Source organism: Melanerpes formicivorus, unplaced genomic scaffold (genome assembly GCF_026170545.1).
Source record: "Melanerpes formicivorus ecotype bairdi unplaced genomic scaffold, bMelFor1.0.p_v2 SCAF_22, whole genome shotgun sequence".
In the NCBI taxonomy this organism is placed as follows: Eukaryota; Metazoa; Chordata; class Aves; order Piciformes; family Picidae; genus Melanerpes; species Melanerpes formicivorus.
The window spans coordinates 12,055,798-12,072,530 of record NW_027142374.1 but is presented as its reverse complement, the minus strand read 5'-3'; the positions used below and the strand labels follow the sequence as shown (position 1 = coordinate 12,072,530).

At 43.5% G+C, this 16,733-nt stretch overlaps 1 protein-coding gene across 2 annotated transcripts in view; it reads left to right on the top strand.

Moving 5' to 3' along the window:
- MAMLD1 (mastermind like domain containing 1) overlaps positions 1 to 16,733 on the top strand; it is an 85,619-nt gene that overhangs the window by 37,494 nt on the left and 31,392 nt on the right. Inside the window, exons 1-2 of one of the 2 annotated variants that reach the window (XM_068152191.1) lie at positions 8,133 to 8,153; positions 13,060 to 14,757. In XM_068152191.1, the coding sequence (XP_068008292.1) occupies positions 8,148 to 8,153; positions 13,060 to 14,757 (1,704 nt within the window). In that variant the 5' untranslated portion in view covers positions 8,133 to 8,147. Of the gene's footprint in view, positions 1 to 8,132; positions 8,154 to 13,059; positions 14,758 to 16,733 lie in introns of those variants that run through there. The other variant, XM_068152190.1, reaches the window with a different exon arrangement.

Below are 16,733 nucleotides of genomic sequence, written 5' to 3'. Positions count from 1 at the left end.
CCTCCTGTGCATCTCAGCCTTGATTTGGTGCTGCTGCAGAGTCAAAGGACACCCTCCTAGCCCTCACACTGTTTCCCCAGTTCTTAACCTCCCAGATGTATGGTGATACCTCTGGTAGGACAGAGGAAGCTAATGAACACACTTTGTTTGGAAATTCCCATTATCATTTAAAGAATTTTAATAACAGAGTGTTTGCTAGCACTACAGTAATGGGAGAGAAGGTGTCTTGGTCCAGAGAGGGAAAGAGACTCAGTTCTTTTGAATATTCCCATGTTATGAAATTAGAGACACAAAAGAGGCCAAAATATCAACAGCTAGACTATTTATTACACAAATAAAGTGGATGGATCAGAAGGGGAGAGAGAGGAAACAGAGTGAGAGAGAGAAGGGAGAGAGAGAAGAGGCAAGGAATTATATTACCACACCCCTCTCACTACCCAAGACAGTTTGGGACTGTGGAGGAAGGCTGCTGCAGCTTTGGAGTGGAGATGTTGTCCTTGTTGTCTGTGCTGTCCTCTCAGCAGCCTCTTCAGCTCCATGACTTGTAGCAGGCAGAACTTAGGCCACAGAGAGAGGGTTCCTCTTGGTCTGCTTCTTCCAGGCTACATGGTGATGTTTCTGCCATTTTTCTCTCTGGGTATTCTCTCTGTTTTGATTCAGAGCAGCATTGCTCTGGTCTTTTCCTTCTCTTGTGTTTTCCTTCCCAGCAGCATTGTCCCGGTCTTTTCCTTCTCTCATGTTTTTCTTCTCAGCGGCATTGTCCAGGTCTTTTCCTTCTCCTGTGTAGAGGAAGCTAATGAACACACTTAGTTTGGAAAGTCCCATTATCATTTAAAGAATTTTGATAACAGAGTGTTTGCTAACACTACAGTAATGGGAGAGAAGGTAAGCATAAATGGGGAAATGAAGAGCCCATTTGTGAAGCACTCACAGCATCTAAGGTTTTCTAAGGGTTTTCAGGTTATCTCGTCCCCTTGAAATTAAATTGGAGACAAGTGTCTAGGCTCATCTGCAAACCTCAGCTAAGGCACTTAATGAAAGAAATAGTTCTTTACATAATTCCCTTCACCATTAGCAGGATGTATGGGATTCCATCAGTACTTCCTCTGTAAATCAAGATATTGCAGGCTATTGCCTCTATATGCAGTTCCAGCTCAGTGTGGAAAGCATTTCAGATTTGAAGCTTCAAAGGTCAATCATCTGTTTAATACTTCCATTGCCATGATGAATTTCTTCTCTCTTCATGGTAAACTTGTAGTTTTGAAATACCTCATACAGATAACTCTTAACACTGTTTCCTATGCACTCAGACCTGACCCAGCTGCTGTAGCTGAAAGTTGGAGCTGGTGGTGCTGGCACCATGTTCAAAAGTTGCTCTAGGGAATAAAAGAGCAAGCTTGGGGCCATGCCCCAGCCATCCAGAAGGTTTCTGCAAGATAGCCCCACTGCGGTCAGCAGTAAGTTTGAAGCTCTTTTTCCCCACCAGCAGTACATCACCTTCCTAGAGCTTTACAGGGACCACATAAAGTATTCCTGAAGCGAGCAGCATGCTTCATTCTGTGTGTTCAAAACTACCTCCTCTGTTATGACAGATAACTGCAGTCTGGCTACAAAATCTGTAACAGGGATTGGTAACCCTCCAGGATGATACTTGGCACTCAAGAGCTAACACATGTTTTTGTTACATGAGCATGAGTCTAATAAAATGGCTCACTGGTTTAATATGCCTCTTTGTAAAAACAAGATGCAGTTGGATTTAGAAATTGTGATGATTTGGCAAGTTCAATTATTAACTTCTCTTGCAGGGTTAAGCTTTGACCAGAAATTTGCCGTGAACCCGTGGGCACATCCTGCTAGGAAACAACAAGCAGAAATACTTCACTGTCCTCCTTGATTTATCTGCACAATGCAAACGTGGAGTGTAGAGCTGTATTTTCCCTGGAGGAAGTCACAGCAAGCTCCATCACCACTCCAGTGTTTTAATGTTTCAGTACATTGCGACAGAGCCCTGCTCTGCTCAGGACAGTGCATCTGAGGAAACTTTGGCAGGTCTTAAACTGGCCTGTTGTCTAGTCTGCTTTCGCCATATTTTGGGAGAAAAGTTGAATGTGGTGAAGAGCCTGAGCTATGTTAGCTATGCAGTGTCCTGTGGGATTGTTTGTGAACACAGCAGCTAAAGATAGAAGTGCACCATAGAGATGCTAAAAATACTGTCCAACTCTACGGTGGTTGTTTAGCATTTGGAGCGCTATAGTTGGCCTTGCACAGACAAAAGGAAGATGCAGTTTTGCAATTTGAATATGCAAATGAAATCCTGATCTTGCAAATGTGCAATCATATGCTCGAATCTGAAAAGACCACTTGTATTCCTGAAGTTAAGCACTGCCAGGATTAAGAATTTAATCAGTCAAATGTGGTGTCATCAGAAGTTAGTGTGATTGCATGTCAATGTGGGGACTTCAAAAAAAACAACCCAAAAAGAGTCACATTGTGTGATTAAGATCAGATTTTTTCATTCCACATGTTGATACTTTGGAACCATGTTGTCTGATAAATCACCTCTTATTAACACAGCAGGCTGCAAACAGTTTCTTCTTTACATTTATATGCATGATTTAGTAAACAGTATTTTAATATCAGTGAGAACACATGCTATGCTTCATGGCTTTCAACTGTGTGACCTTTAAAGGCAGAACAAAGGCTTAGAAATTAGAGTTTACATAACACTGAGAAGGGTAGAAAGCTTGAAAGGCTATGTAATTCACTTCTGCAGCAAGAACACCATTTTCCCTAACGTTGTTTGCACAAGTCAGCATTTATGTTGTCAATTTGCAGTGATGAATGTGTGATTAACATCGCTTCTAGAACAGAGGGAACTGGTGTCTGCAGCAAGTTGGGAGGGTCTCTGCTTAAAAAGCAAGTAACTTAAGTGTTGCATTTTCTGCTGGAGATAATTCCTCCAAATGCTCTGTATTTTTAATTCACTCCTTCAGTTAATAATAAAGAGCAAAGAGTGAAATCCCATCCCTGCTGAAGTCAGTGTCCCAAAATATTTATTCCCCTGAGGCCAAGATTTCAAGGGCTTTATACAGGATGGAGACTTGGGGGGTGGGGTGATGGATGGTCTGTGTTTGGGTTTAGTTAGGTCTTTAGTACCACTGTTTTGCAGAGTCCCTTTGAAGATGCTTGTGTAAGTAACAGATACTGTTCAAAGAATGTGTGTTGTAGGAGCCAGAGTTGCATGCTGGTCTGGTCACCTCACTGCTCCAGGAGGAAGGAAGCCTACAAATAACATGTTGCAAATGAGCTGTGCTCCTATTGCACTTAATGCATGCTCAGAATAGTGGAGTTGCTGTGTAGGTAACAGAGGAAAGTTTTGGGATAAAATTAAGTAGTCAGGAACAAGTTAGGTATTCACCACTAGACTCTTCTGCTTTACAAAGCATTTCTACTTCTATATAAAGACTTCTTTCTACACCCATGTTTGGTGAGAGTCTCACTGGATTCATGATCTTTTTACTCATCAGTGAGGCTTGGCTTTATGGCTCTGTATTAATCAATACCTTGATTATTGTTTCATTTTTTGAGAGGCAGAGGAACATCCAGGAGGCTCGCTAAGTCCCTGGACGAGTGTGTAGGAGCCATTCAGGATGTTTCTTTTCCTTGCCCATTTGTTCCATCCTTCTTAGAGTCATGCTCTAGTTTCTGATACTGCTTAGCAGAAGCTCCAAACTGCTCTTTGAAATGTTTTGTCCCCTGCCAAGCATGGAGAAGAGCTCTGGACGCAGTAATGTGATGCTTTCCAATACAGGATGTAAGCAGAAGGTGGCTCAGCAGTTGGACCCACGTAGGGCCATATCAGGTTAGCAGTCAGGTGCAGCCACACAGGCGAGCTTGGAGCTGTTACTCTTTGGTGGAGTGAGTGCTTCAGCTGCTGAAACAGAAACGCCTTCCCCCCCCCCCCGGATGAAATACCATTGTTTCTTATCGTTCTGAGAATTTGAGAGCTTTTTTGGCCCCAAGTTTGACCTAATAGAAGACTTTGCCTTCAGGCTGTTAATTCCCCAACCATACGTGTGCACAAAATGGAACCTATAGTTTGATAAAATCATAGGAGTAAGTCTTCAGGGGTGTTAAAAAACAGTGCAATATGTAGCAGAAAAGAAGTGTCAGACTAGGTTTTATCTGGTTATCTAGCAAATGGTAAACCTACCTCATAATTTAGGAACCTATACAGCCTGTTTCTTATACTCAGCTCCTTTTAGCTTCTGATCATTGCACAACTGTGACAGCATTAGGGGCTGAAGAAGCAGAGAGAAAGGTGTCTCTCAAATCCCAGGGGACCCAAGCAGCAAAAACATAACTTTTTGCTCAGTGAAGAGGATCTGCAATTCTCCAGCCTAGCTACTGCCATGAGAAATTAATGTAGTCTACAAAATTACCACAGAGTGTTCCACAGGACTTTGAAATTAATGGACTATAAAAAAAGATATAAAACAATACTGCTGGTATTAAAACTGAGGTAAGATGAGGTAATACTGATGGAAAGGTGTTGAGTCTAAGATTGATCTTGATTTACAGCCAGATATGAAAGAAATGCTCTTGCACTACAGCTTAAAAACCAAGAGGCAGAGAACTTGTTCTGTCTTCAGCTGTCTAGTTAATAACACTTGTCATTAAATGGAATGTGGAAGTTACAGCCAAACAATATGAGTGACGTGATTGCTCTAAGTCTTCAGATGACTAATTAAGAGGCATCTGTACAGAGATCTCCTGCTAGCAGCACAAGGCAGGAGCAAGCAGTAGTCCTGTTCCTCCAGATCCACTTGTCAGCAGCAATTTTTCTCTTGGAAAATGTTCCATTTTAACAGGGTCGTTAATACTGAAAGCAGATGAATTGCTAAGGAAAGGCAAGATAGGAAGGCTCTGAACATTTGTTTTGATAGGGCAGATCTCTGTTGGTGCCTTTGAAATGAGACTGGTAATTCTGTCTGACCTGGAAAGCAGCAAAACTACTGGTCTGGAGGGTTTTCTTCTTTTCTTTACAGCAAGTGTTACTTGCTTATGTGGGATGGCAAAATGGGTATTTTCTTGGCTATGGTTTTTTTCCTCCTTGGAACTGATCCTACAGTGCTATCTGCACACAGACACTAGTCACGTTGCCTGTAATTTTACAGAAGGATAATCAAAAAAACCTTGCTGACAAAGTTGCTGCTGTGTAGCCTGTAAGACAGTCCATTTTAAAGCAGGGTATAGATCACATATATTTGTCATTATGAGCATAACCACATTCACATAAACCAGTATGAGAAAATTGTATTTGTAATATTTCCTTCCCTTTCATTTTTTGTTAATATTTGGGGGGGGGGGGGAAGACAGAAAAACCACAACAACCAAACCCAACAAAAACCTTAGGCTCTTGGTAGTCCAAGTTGAATTTCCTGTTAGTTTCTGTGGTTTAAGCTTATTGTAAGCTCACATCTTTCCGGGTTTTGTATGTTCACGATGTTTGGGATTTTTGTGCTAACTCGCTAAACAGGGCACTTCTGAGTATTTGCAGCCAGGGTTGCTTCCTATTTATGCTGCATGGTTACCTGGGGAAGAAGGCCACATAGCTGAAGGAAAGTGCAAGGTCAGCAAGCACCATTTCAAAGTTCACATCTATTCAACAGTCAAAGGAGACCTTCTGTGCTGCAGGGAGCAACAGTGCAAGCAAGCAAAACCTGTTGTCATAGGCTCTAGTGATGTACATGAGGTGTGCCTGTCAGCCCAGGTCCAGGTGATGCACGCTGGCATGGGAGCAACTGCCCCTTTACTTCAGGTATTTTTACATTCAGAACAGAGAGTGTTGCCACCTTCATTAAGGGAAAGCACACACTTCTTTTTCTTCTTATAACACAGCTTGAGGTTCCTGATTTACTGAGGAAATAACTGGAGAGGATCACAATGCGTGGTGACAGTAATGGGGCAAAGGATCACAGCATGCTCCCATCAAGTCAACTGGTGTTTGTTGTACTGATGGGAGATTGAATTCTACAAATGCAGCAGCAGTGTTTAGAAGATATTTTTACCTGTACATAATCCAAGTAGGAACTTCCAACCCATGTTAATATATAATAGTTTTAAAGATGGCAAATTTCACATTGCCACTGTAAATTATAAACTGGGAGAAGCTGTAGTTTCAGGTAAAAATAAGCTACACAATGCATACAAGTAGCTAATACCTGATGTTCTTTCATGCTTAAAATGACTGCTTACATCCCCGGTTCCTCTTCCTACATCCTCCCTTCCAGTTGCCTGTTTCCATGAGCATGATGAATACAAGGAAATCCACCCTGTGAATTTTCCCTGTTCATAATCCTTTCTCCACTATCACACCTCATTATAAATGGATCTGCCACCTTCCCAGCCTGCAAATACCCCAAAGACCCCAAAGCAGACTTTACTCTGACACTCCTTAGCTGAGGAGTTGGGGCATTGCTATTTTTAAGCATGGTGAAGCACATCTCTGGTAGCTTGGAATGGCTGTGTGATCTCTTTCCTGACAATGTGAAATGACAACTTTATGTCCATCCATGCTGAAATCGCTTGAAATCAGAAGGGTCAAAAAGCCTAGAGCACTAGGAAGAATGTGATTTTAGCTTATGTTTCATCTTAATGTGGAGAATGTGAATGGTAGTTTTAATTGCTTGAGCCTCCTTGAGTTCTCCTTGTAGCCTGTAGCCTGAGATGTGACTTTGATAAAGCATAGTTTGTTTCTCATAGGCATGGACTGCTTTGGCTACTCACTGGTCAGCAGGAAGCATTTTCTCTTGGATTCAGACATAAAATGTGAGTTGCTGTTACCAGACGGCAGCCAACATGCACAAATGGAAACTTGCAGATGTGCTAAATGCACTTAATGTGGTGCCAGGATCTGCTGTAGTTAAATGGAATCCTTGCCCATGAGCATTTGGGGTTTGTTGCTCATGTGCAAGCCAGCCTGCTCCTGAAAACAGCTCAAGCAGGGTTGCAAGTAACTGCTGCCATTTGAAAGGCAGTCTTACGGCAAATCCACTTTCCAGCCTTTAAACACGCACTCAGATTCCCACCTCTTTTTTGTGAACTGTCCTCAAAGATTAGTAGGACATTAAAATCTTATCTGGAGTGTGATAAATGAGGCATAGAGAGCACAAACCTTTCCAAGCTGTGTATTTAAGGCACAGGAGAAAAATTTGCGAAGTTTTCTTGTTTTGTGTGGAGAATTGCCAGTTTCATTTTCTCATTACATGACTGTTTTTGTCAGAACAGATAGAAACATTTTGGGCTGATGGGCAGATAGCTCTCGCTGAAGCTTGTTGAAGCCACAGAGGCTGAAGTCTTGATCGCTGAATGCTGCAAACAGTTTGCCTCTGGCAAATGCATACTTCCAGTTTTGGCAGTGCCTAGTATTTGAAGGAGACAGAGAGTGATAGATTCTCTGGTCAGCTCCGGTGAGCAAACCTCAGACTCAGGTTTTATACTTTGCAGAGGAAAAAAACCAGTCTGCAATATACCTTGAAAAAATACTTGGGGGGGGGGAACCAAAAAACTTCTGCTCATCTCAGGCTGCTGTGTTTCTCAGCCCTTCTACTAATAATGAAACGTTTTCTCTCTGTTAAAATAATAAAGATATGCCAGGTCTTAGCAGCCTGTTGGTGACCTGGATTTTCCTGAGTTTCTGAGGGACCAGTGTCTTGCTCTGGAAGGCTTGGTGCAAAGCTGCCACAACCCTAGAAAATCCCAGGATCTGTGGTGGGACTGAAATTTTTCCCACCTGTCCAATCTCCCTTTACCATCATTTCTCTCTTTTTCTTCAGTCAAACCAACAGAAAAGCCAAACCCTGGGATTCCCCAAGCGTTACAAGCATCTGGAGATTTCTAGTGAAAGAAGGTTATCCAACTCCCATTCTGGATATCCCAGTCATGGATTCATAGATTCTGTACTATTAAATCAAGAGAGTCTCCAGGAATGATGGTGCATGCTGGAGACAGGGGGTAGACTAGCCACTGAAGGAGAATGTGGCTCTACAGACATCGGTTCATAACGGCAGTGTCCTGTTGGGCTTGGTTCTCACTTAAAGAAGCTGCGTAGGTGTGGGAATCGCTGCTGTAGGTTGGATCTCTCAATGGCAGTAAGTGGGGTGGGTGGTTGCAGATCAATAATCATCACACTGCGGTTGCTGTAAATCAAGGCTTGAATCTGACAGGCTGCAGAAGCCAGGAAGAGGCACAGAAATACCTCAGCTAACATTTTTTCTCACTCGTGTCTGCATTGCATTGACCTAAATAGGAATCTCTGGTTGGATTTGGCTTATTTCTGGTGCAAGGGGGATCATCGCAAGGCTGGAGAAACAAGGCTCTCCTGAGCAGGCCACAGTGGCTCTTTTCTCCCAGAGACCATGCCAGGTGAAGGAGTCAGTGACGGATGGAGAATTAACAGGGGCTGGCGGCAGGGCCATGGGGCAGCCTGGTTCATGTGGAGAACTGTAGTGGCAGCTGAGGACAGTTGATGTATTACAGAGAAAAGGAAGGCTGAGTGACAAGGAGGCAGGGAGCCAGTCCAGAGGTGCCCGTTCGGTTGGTTATTAAAATCCAGTGGAACCACCACTGTGTATATTTATTAACAATTTGTTATCTCTGCTTCCTTTTTTGCCACTTCTGGCCTTCGTTTCTCCCTTTGTTGAGAAATAGTAAGTTACTCAAGGCCAGCACCGCCTCCTGAGTTTGGAAAGTGCCTGATGCCAAAAGTCATCCAAGCAGGAAACTGCAGAGAGCTCAGTCGAGGAGAGGGCGCAGCTGAGGACTAGTTTCACTTGCCGAGCCCACCTTTCCTGCCTTGCCCAAGAGAAGCCTGTGGAGTGCTGTCCCCACACACAGGCAGTCAGTTCTGTGCAAAGAGTTAGCGTGTGACAAATGAGCTGTTTGTAGCTACAGCTGTATCACCACTTCCTGGGAAGGAGCAGGGTAAACAGTTGTCATTTACTCTTCTTGTGCTGCTACTGAGAGCTCGCAGTGCTGTGTTTTGTAACTTGGGACTTTCCCAGAGAGGCAGCCTGTTGGCTTTGGGAGGATGGTAGTGCTGAGATCAAGGTACTCTCACTTCTAAAGGCAAATCTGAGATAATGCAGAACTCATAATCGAATACTCCCAGCCTTTGTTTCCCAGGTATTCCCAAACAGAACTTAGCCTGTGCATGCTGATGCATTTTAATGAATGTTGACAAGGTCACAGGAGCCCCTTCGTTGCTCGTCTGCTTCGTCCTTGCTTGCACATGAACGAAGCCCTCTCATACATAGCCACAGACAGCCTCCAGCCACCTTAAGTGCATGGGCATGTGTGTTACATGTTTCAAAAATATTTCTCTCTGTTTCTCAGGTGCTCAGTTTGAAACAGCTGTCCAATATACACATCAGCAGAGAAAGGGGAAGAATGCATTTTGGTCATCGTTTATGTCAAATAGCATCGGCCCTGTCAAAGAGGAGGAGAAAGAGTTGGAATAAATGCTCTTCTTACTGGGGGATCCACGGCTAGATGAAGGAAGTGGGCAGTAAAAATGTTTTTAGTAAGAGAGGAGTCTAGAAAAGGATAGGTAGACCTTAAAGAGATGGTCTTGAGACATCTGAGAGGACTGGATGAATGATCCGCAACAAGCAGCTTCTTGAATTAGTTAGGTCAAGAACTCCTTGTCCTGAAAGCTGTAGTACTTACTGATGATCTCTTGCCACCATTGTTGTTAGCATGTCTGAGCCAGCTAATGTCCCCATAAGATAAAACTCATTACTGTGCCCTCCACTGGTCAGGCCTGCCACGGTGACATGTTCACGGGGAGCAGGCACTGAGAGCTTCGGGACAAAAGTACTGGCTCCTCAAACAGCACCAGCAGAGAGCAGAGCATGCTGTATGGGAGTGAAAACCACCTGTGTCTCAGTGGAGAACAGTGAAACAAACCTCCCAGCCAGCCTGCCCAGCCCAGGAGGGGATTTCTGTGTATAGATGATCAAACTTAGGTGCCTGGTGAAATACTGTTGTCTATTTTGTTTTTTCATTTGTGTGCTTGAAGCAGAGGGCTGATGATACCCAGGTGTCCCTTCTAACCAAGATTATTCTGTGATTTGTTTGGTTGCTTTAAGGACGGTATCTTTCTCTCTCAAATTTGGGTTTGTAGTCAAATCTGTCTTAAGCAAAAGCAATGCTACTAAATTGTGTGCCTGCACTGGTGGAAATCTGTCTTCCAGATTTTATGGTCCTTGTGCAAATACTCGCCTGGGAAACAGGATTCTTGCTTTTCAAGAGAGCATGACACCCAATGTCACTGCCTCTCTTACAGCCAGGCTACTTATGAGGGCCAAGCAACAGCATCCTATTTAAAAATCCTGTCCCAGTTCTGGAACGCCTGTGCCATCTGAAAGCTAGGGCCTTATTTTATCTGTTTGTAGCTAGTAATAGTCTTGTGGAAATGGAGTTTTGTTTTCCCATCACAATTACTCCCCAGTGCAACAGTTAAAAAACTATTTTTCATAGTGTTTAGAAAGCCCAATTTTTTCCCCCCAGTAACTCAGAGCATAGGAATGTCCTATGGCAATAGAATCACTGGCAAGGACATGCATGCCAGCATGTCAGCTGGCCAAGTATGGGAGATCCCCCACCACTTCCTGCCTGAAGGTTCCCAGGGTGCAACTTGGAAACACAATGTGTTTATTTTGGATGTGTGAAGCCCCTGTGAAGATTCTCTATACATGTCTGGGTTTAAGTATATGTAGTTATGCTCTACCAACATGTTTCAGCCTACACAGTGCAACATCTGTTGAAACATGCAGCTCTGGCTTAGTTTCCATGAAGAAAATGAAGGAAAACAATTTTATCCATCATTAGACCAACACTTGGGAGAAGATTTAGGCCTTGTTCCATTTCTTAAAGCTAAGCAAATTTTGGCCTCATCAGCCCAGAGGAATGATCGAATCACTGATGCCTCAGCTGTCTCTGGCTGTGATGTCAAGCAGCCTCTTGCAGGGCAGCAATTCACACCATGTGTAGGCACTGCTGGCCAATGAGGGTTGTCAGGTAGCCAGTGAATGGTGCACTGAAAGCAATGCTCCACATTCAGCATCAGTTCTCTCTTCCCAGTGGTTTCAGAGTGCAGCTCTTGTTAAAGCAATGCAACTAGAGGTCACAAGAGAAAAGCCCTAATTGCTCTAGTAAGGGATGACTCCTAGAGAGTAAAGGGAAGATAGCCATGCAGGAAGGTCTCTTTTCCACAGTGCCATTCAAAACTGCTGTCTGTTGATGGAGGGTAAAGTGAACTGCTTCTAAAACCTGATCAGCAGGTTAGATCTCTGGAGTATGCAGACCTGTTCTTCCATCTGCCATGATGATGGTGTACAAATAAATTGAATCCTCTCACTCTCCTCCAAATGTCTGTGTAAGATGGATACCAACACAACAGCATCCAGTACTGATCTTAAACACCATCTATAGCCTAGGCAGAGGTAGGCACAAATCTGCAGTCCTCTGCCTGCCCCCAAGTTTAGAAACAAGCAAGAAAACAGCTCTTTTGTGACTTCAATTGAGTGAGCCACCAGATAGCTCTCCCATATTCCCAAGTCAGAACAATGCATATTTGTGGTCGATTGCTTGAAGATGGGTGGACCTTGGCCATTTGCACAGTGACCTTCATGGGCACATTGCAGGAGGAGTCATACAAGTTGTGCCCATCCTCTGCCCTGCAGCCTCTATACACCCTGTAGTGACAGTCCTATGATGCTCCTGTAGTGACTTAGGCAAAAGTATGATGTGCTTAATAATTAGTGTAACATTTGGAAGTTAGCTGTAGCCACCACAGCCCTGGAGTGGATCTGGTTACACTGGGGTTGGTGGCAGGGCTTCTTTGGTAATACAAGCTGGTACTAGGTATGAGTATTTTTTGTGGTACTAGTTGACTGGCAGCACTTGCAACTGTAGGCCAGAGCTGGGAGAGGCTTTATGTGAACCAGCTTCTATGGTTTTGCCATTGCTGATTAGATATGTTTCTAAATGATAGCTCTTCCATTGATAAGCAAGGACTTAATTCTTATTTCCCTTAACATGAAGCGCCAATGTTAATGTCTGGTTAATCCTATGACACACAGGTCAGGCTTGTTAAAACTGAAAGCCACAGATGATTATATTTGGAAGAGATTGCCATAGCACACTGACTTAGTATTAGAAGCATTGTTTTCAGTTTCACTTTCTTTAGTAGAAGGCAGGGGTTTCTTTCTTGCTATCTGTGGATTTACAACTCAATCATTTCTTGTACATCAAGATAGTTATATAACTGTATTTTGAAAACACTTCCATTTTTATGAATGAGTTGTAATCCTCCAAAAGAACAAAGCTCACACTGCCTTAAACTAAGAAGAATAAACACAAAATAAATAATAATAAGATGTTTAGCTGTTATTTACTGTATCTGAAATCTAAAACATCTGTGCTTAGGAAGCTGGAAAGTCTGTTTAGCTAGATAGTTGAGAATTTGTTTTGGTTTTGGTTTGTTTGGAAAGTATGCCAGTTATTTCAGATGTCCTGCCTATAAAGAATGTAAAACAATTTAGTTGTCTCAGGTCTGAATTTAATCCGAGTCACTGGCAGAAGGTCACCAAATTCAGTTCAGGATTTCATTTAGATCTGCCATTTAGACCCAAAAAAAATGTTACCAGAAAACTGCTGGCATGTTTGTTATGCAAGGAGTATAATGTCTTAATTGAAATGGTACCAGAAACTATTTTAAAAACTTCCATTGCAGTTCACATGACAGTATTTTATAGCTGTAACATCTGTTTTAAGGCCAACATGTGAGATTTAGCCTTTGTCTGACTACAGCTCTTTGAATTTCAGCAAACTTTTAGCTGCTTAAATCCTGATTGAATTCGTCTCGTACGATTGGGGTGGTTTTAATTGTGTGGTTTAATTTTCTCTATCTCCAACCCAGTGTTACACTGTGGAACTAGAGAGCATGTTAGAATAACATGGCAATAACATGTTCTTTCTTCTTTGCTTTCACAGTTACAGGGATCCATTAAAAGAAAACTGGAAGATGATAGCTCTCCTGCCTCCGGTGGTGTGCCTGATGTCATTTTCCCAAATGACAGTAAAAGACTCTGTCTTGATGACGTAAACCTTGCCATGGGCCAAGGTGCCAATCCCAATGTGGCATGTCCAGAAATGCAAAGTTCTCCCTTCTCCAGCAGCCACAGTGCTTCTTCCCTGGGAGTCACAGGTCATCCGGTTCTCCTTGAAAACAATCACATGAATGGTGGCGGCATTGGTTCCCCCTTTTCAGTGCCACCCAACACAGAAATAAGTCAAAAGGGGTCTATAGGAGGGCAAAACAATAACATTGTCCACTATGATGAGAAAGGAAACAGCTTACAGTCTGTGGACCAAGAGCTGCAAGATCTACTGGAAGAGCTGACCAAAATGCCTGATCCTTCTCCCAATGACCTGGATCTAGAGAAGATTTTGTGCAGCAAGGCTGAAGAGCCACTTGGGCTGAGTCATTCTCAACCCAGCTTAAGTACCACTCCAAAGTCATCTCCACAGACTTCCCACTTGGAGAACCATGTTGCTAACAAAGATTTTTCTCCAGGCTGCAATCCAACCAGTGGAGGATCTCCTCAGATGAGACCATCATCTGCTGGAGCTAACTTCCAAGTTCCTGCCTCAAATAAACCTGCTGTATCCCCCATCTCTACAGCAGCTCAGAGCAAGAACCAACCACCACCTATGCTTCCAGTACCCTTACCCAACATACCTGGCTCCAACTGGCATGCTCAGCAGCTAAAGCAGCTGGCAGCTAGCAAGCAGGTGTCTACTACTAAGCAACAAGTACAGGCTCCCAGCTGGCCAACTATGTCTCCTCCTGGTCTCTCTCCGCCTTACAGGGCAGGATCATCCCCACACCATCAACCTTTCAGTCCCCAAAATGTTATGGTGTCTGGCATGTCTGCTAATAATTTACCAGGAAACAACATTCAGAGTCCTCAAAACACTCTGCTTTCAAGCATGACTTCCAGCAGCACCGCATCCAATGGCCCCTCTCCTCCGTATGGGTCTGAGAAACTCTCCAGTCCAGCTCTGAATCAGCAGCCCTTCAGCCCACAGAACTCCATGCTGCCCACCCTGACAGCAGCCAGCTTACCAGCCAACAACATTAAAAGTCCACAGAACAGCTTGGTTGCCAGCATGGCCTCCACAAATACTGGACCTTCTCCACCATACAGGCCAGAAAAGCTGTCAAGCCCAGCTCTGCATCAGCAGCCCTTCAGTCCTCAAGGTACATTAATCTCTAACATCACTTCTACCAGCAACCCCACAAATATGCAGAGCTCACTTTTTAAATCAATGACAACAAACCAGTCCAAAAATATGAACATAATTATGCAACAGCCATCTAGTAGCTTACAGCCAGGTCTGGTGAATGAGAACCCTGTTAGCCAAGACCAGTTTTCTTTCAATAACACCAAACCACTGTCTCACTTTGCCTCAGAGTCAGCTACTCAAAAGATGTCACCTCTGACAGCAGGACAAGGGCAGCAATCTCTCATTCACTATCTCCAGCAGCAGCAGCAGTCTGCAGCCACACAGCAGTCCCAGCAGGCTAACAACAGCCAGTTTCTCCAGCAGCAGTTTCGACAGCTGATGCAGCCACATCGGATGCAGAGGCACATGCAGCCTGCCACATTGCCATCTCAGAGCAGACAGGTGAGAATGTCTCTTCTGTCTCATAGGGCTTCTGGAAAAATACTGAGTCATTTATTTTTCTTATTTTTACTTTCTGTTTCAAATGCAACGTGGCTAAACTTCTGGGGTGTGCACGGTGTGTACGTGGACAAAAGCAATAACAGAATCTGGTGCTATCACAGTAACTTTATTGCTTCAGTTGAAATGTACCTTAATTCCACTAGGCATTGTCTTTTCTAGCCCACTGGAGAACTGGGTGCTATTAGGCAGAACACATCTCATACCACTAAAATAAATAATTGTGTATAGGTGGTATTATTATTTATATTTAGTTGATATTGTAAGCTGTAGAGATGTTCCCATGTTTCCCATCATTCTTTAAAGTGGGAATATCTTTTTCTTCTCTTCTCTTCTCTTCTCTTTCTCTTCTCTTCTCTTCTCTTCTCTTCTCTTCTCTTCTCTTCTCTTCTCTTCTCTCTCTTCTCTTCTCTTCTCTTCTCTCTTCTCTTCTCTTCTCTTCTCTCTCTTCTCTTCTCTCTTCTCTTCTCTTCTCTTCTCTTCTCTTCTCTTCTTCTCTTCTCTTCTCTTCTCTTCTCTTCTCTTCTCTTCTCTTCTCTTCCTCTTCTCTTCTCTTCTCTTCTCTTCTCTTCTCTTTCTCTTTCTCTTCTCTTCTCTTCTCTTCTCTTCTCTTCTCTTCTCTTCTCTTCTCTTCTCTTCTCTTCTCTTCTCTTCTCAAGTGCCCTTCAACAGATTCATCTCCATGTTATGTTTCTGAGGCTAGAAAAGATCGGGTAGGGAGAGAAGTGAATTTAACATCCAAGTCCTTCATGGACAGCAGGTCAAACAGTGCAGTTCCCGGATAGCAAGGAGGCAGACTTGAAATACTTGTTACTAGCATTTGCCAGAAGCAATGCCCTGCTTTGGACGAGGGCCATTCCCCTCCCTTTGTTGGTCTTTGATACCAAGCAAGCTGGTAAATGCAAAAATGTGGCTGGCAGGAGTAAGGCACAGCCCTGATTTCTCTCCAGCAACCTTCTCTCATAGATTCAAGGTTTGGTGTGAAGCACTATCCTCTACTGCCCCAGAGAAGAGAGGTTCACTGTGGAGACTTCAGAGCGAGTAAGGGCTTGGGGACACAGTCTGAGAGCAGCATGGGTGTGATGAATAAATAAATAGCTCTCCTTTTGTTAGGAAGAGTAGTAGGAAACATTGAACCTCATCATCAAAGCCTTGTTAGGCTGAACCAACACTTTGGAAGCAGAACCCTCCAAGCTGCTCGGCTGTCCACCCAGTCACTCTTTGTGAAGGACTGGAACACTTCTCATCCAGCAAACCACAGATACATCTCTGAAGCTCTGCTAGGGTCTGCTCAAAAGCATGGTGATTGGCTAGAGAATGCTCTCCAAAGCCTGGGCTTCTTTGCTCTTCTTCCCTGCTAAGTGGCTGGTTCTGTAAGTGACTTGGTGTAACCTTGTCCCATAATAGCAATGAGAAATAATGGGATAGTTACGAAATGGCAGCTTCTTAGTGGTCAGTCAATGAGGTGAATTTTCCACTGTGCCACTTTAGGATCTTTTCCCAGCATTGTGCATGCTCAGTACTCCCTTGCTGCAATACAGCAGCTTAAAATGGGAAGGATTGGTGATTTACTGAATTTGCTTATCCAAATATGTAACTCATAACTATATGGCATGTGTAGTTCACTCTCAAGGATTATCAATATGAGGCCCCTGAGTCCCCAGTGTTCTGAAGTAATTAGGTTACTTTAAGCACATGAAGACCCTGTTTGTGTTCAGCATTCACCCAAATTAAACATGAAGTAGAGGGACTTGCTGGCTTGGAAGCTAGAAGCATGGATGGACACACAACAAAGTGAGTGAGCCTCTGCAACTTCATGAATCACTACTGCACATCAGATGTTTTAGTCTGGAGGCAATGTGGGTGAAGAATACATTTATGGTGGCTTTTTACTGCATCTCGAATGATGGCTAGGAAGT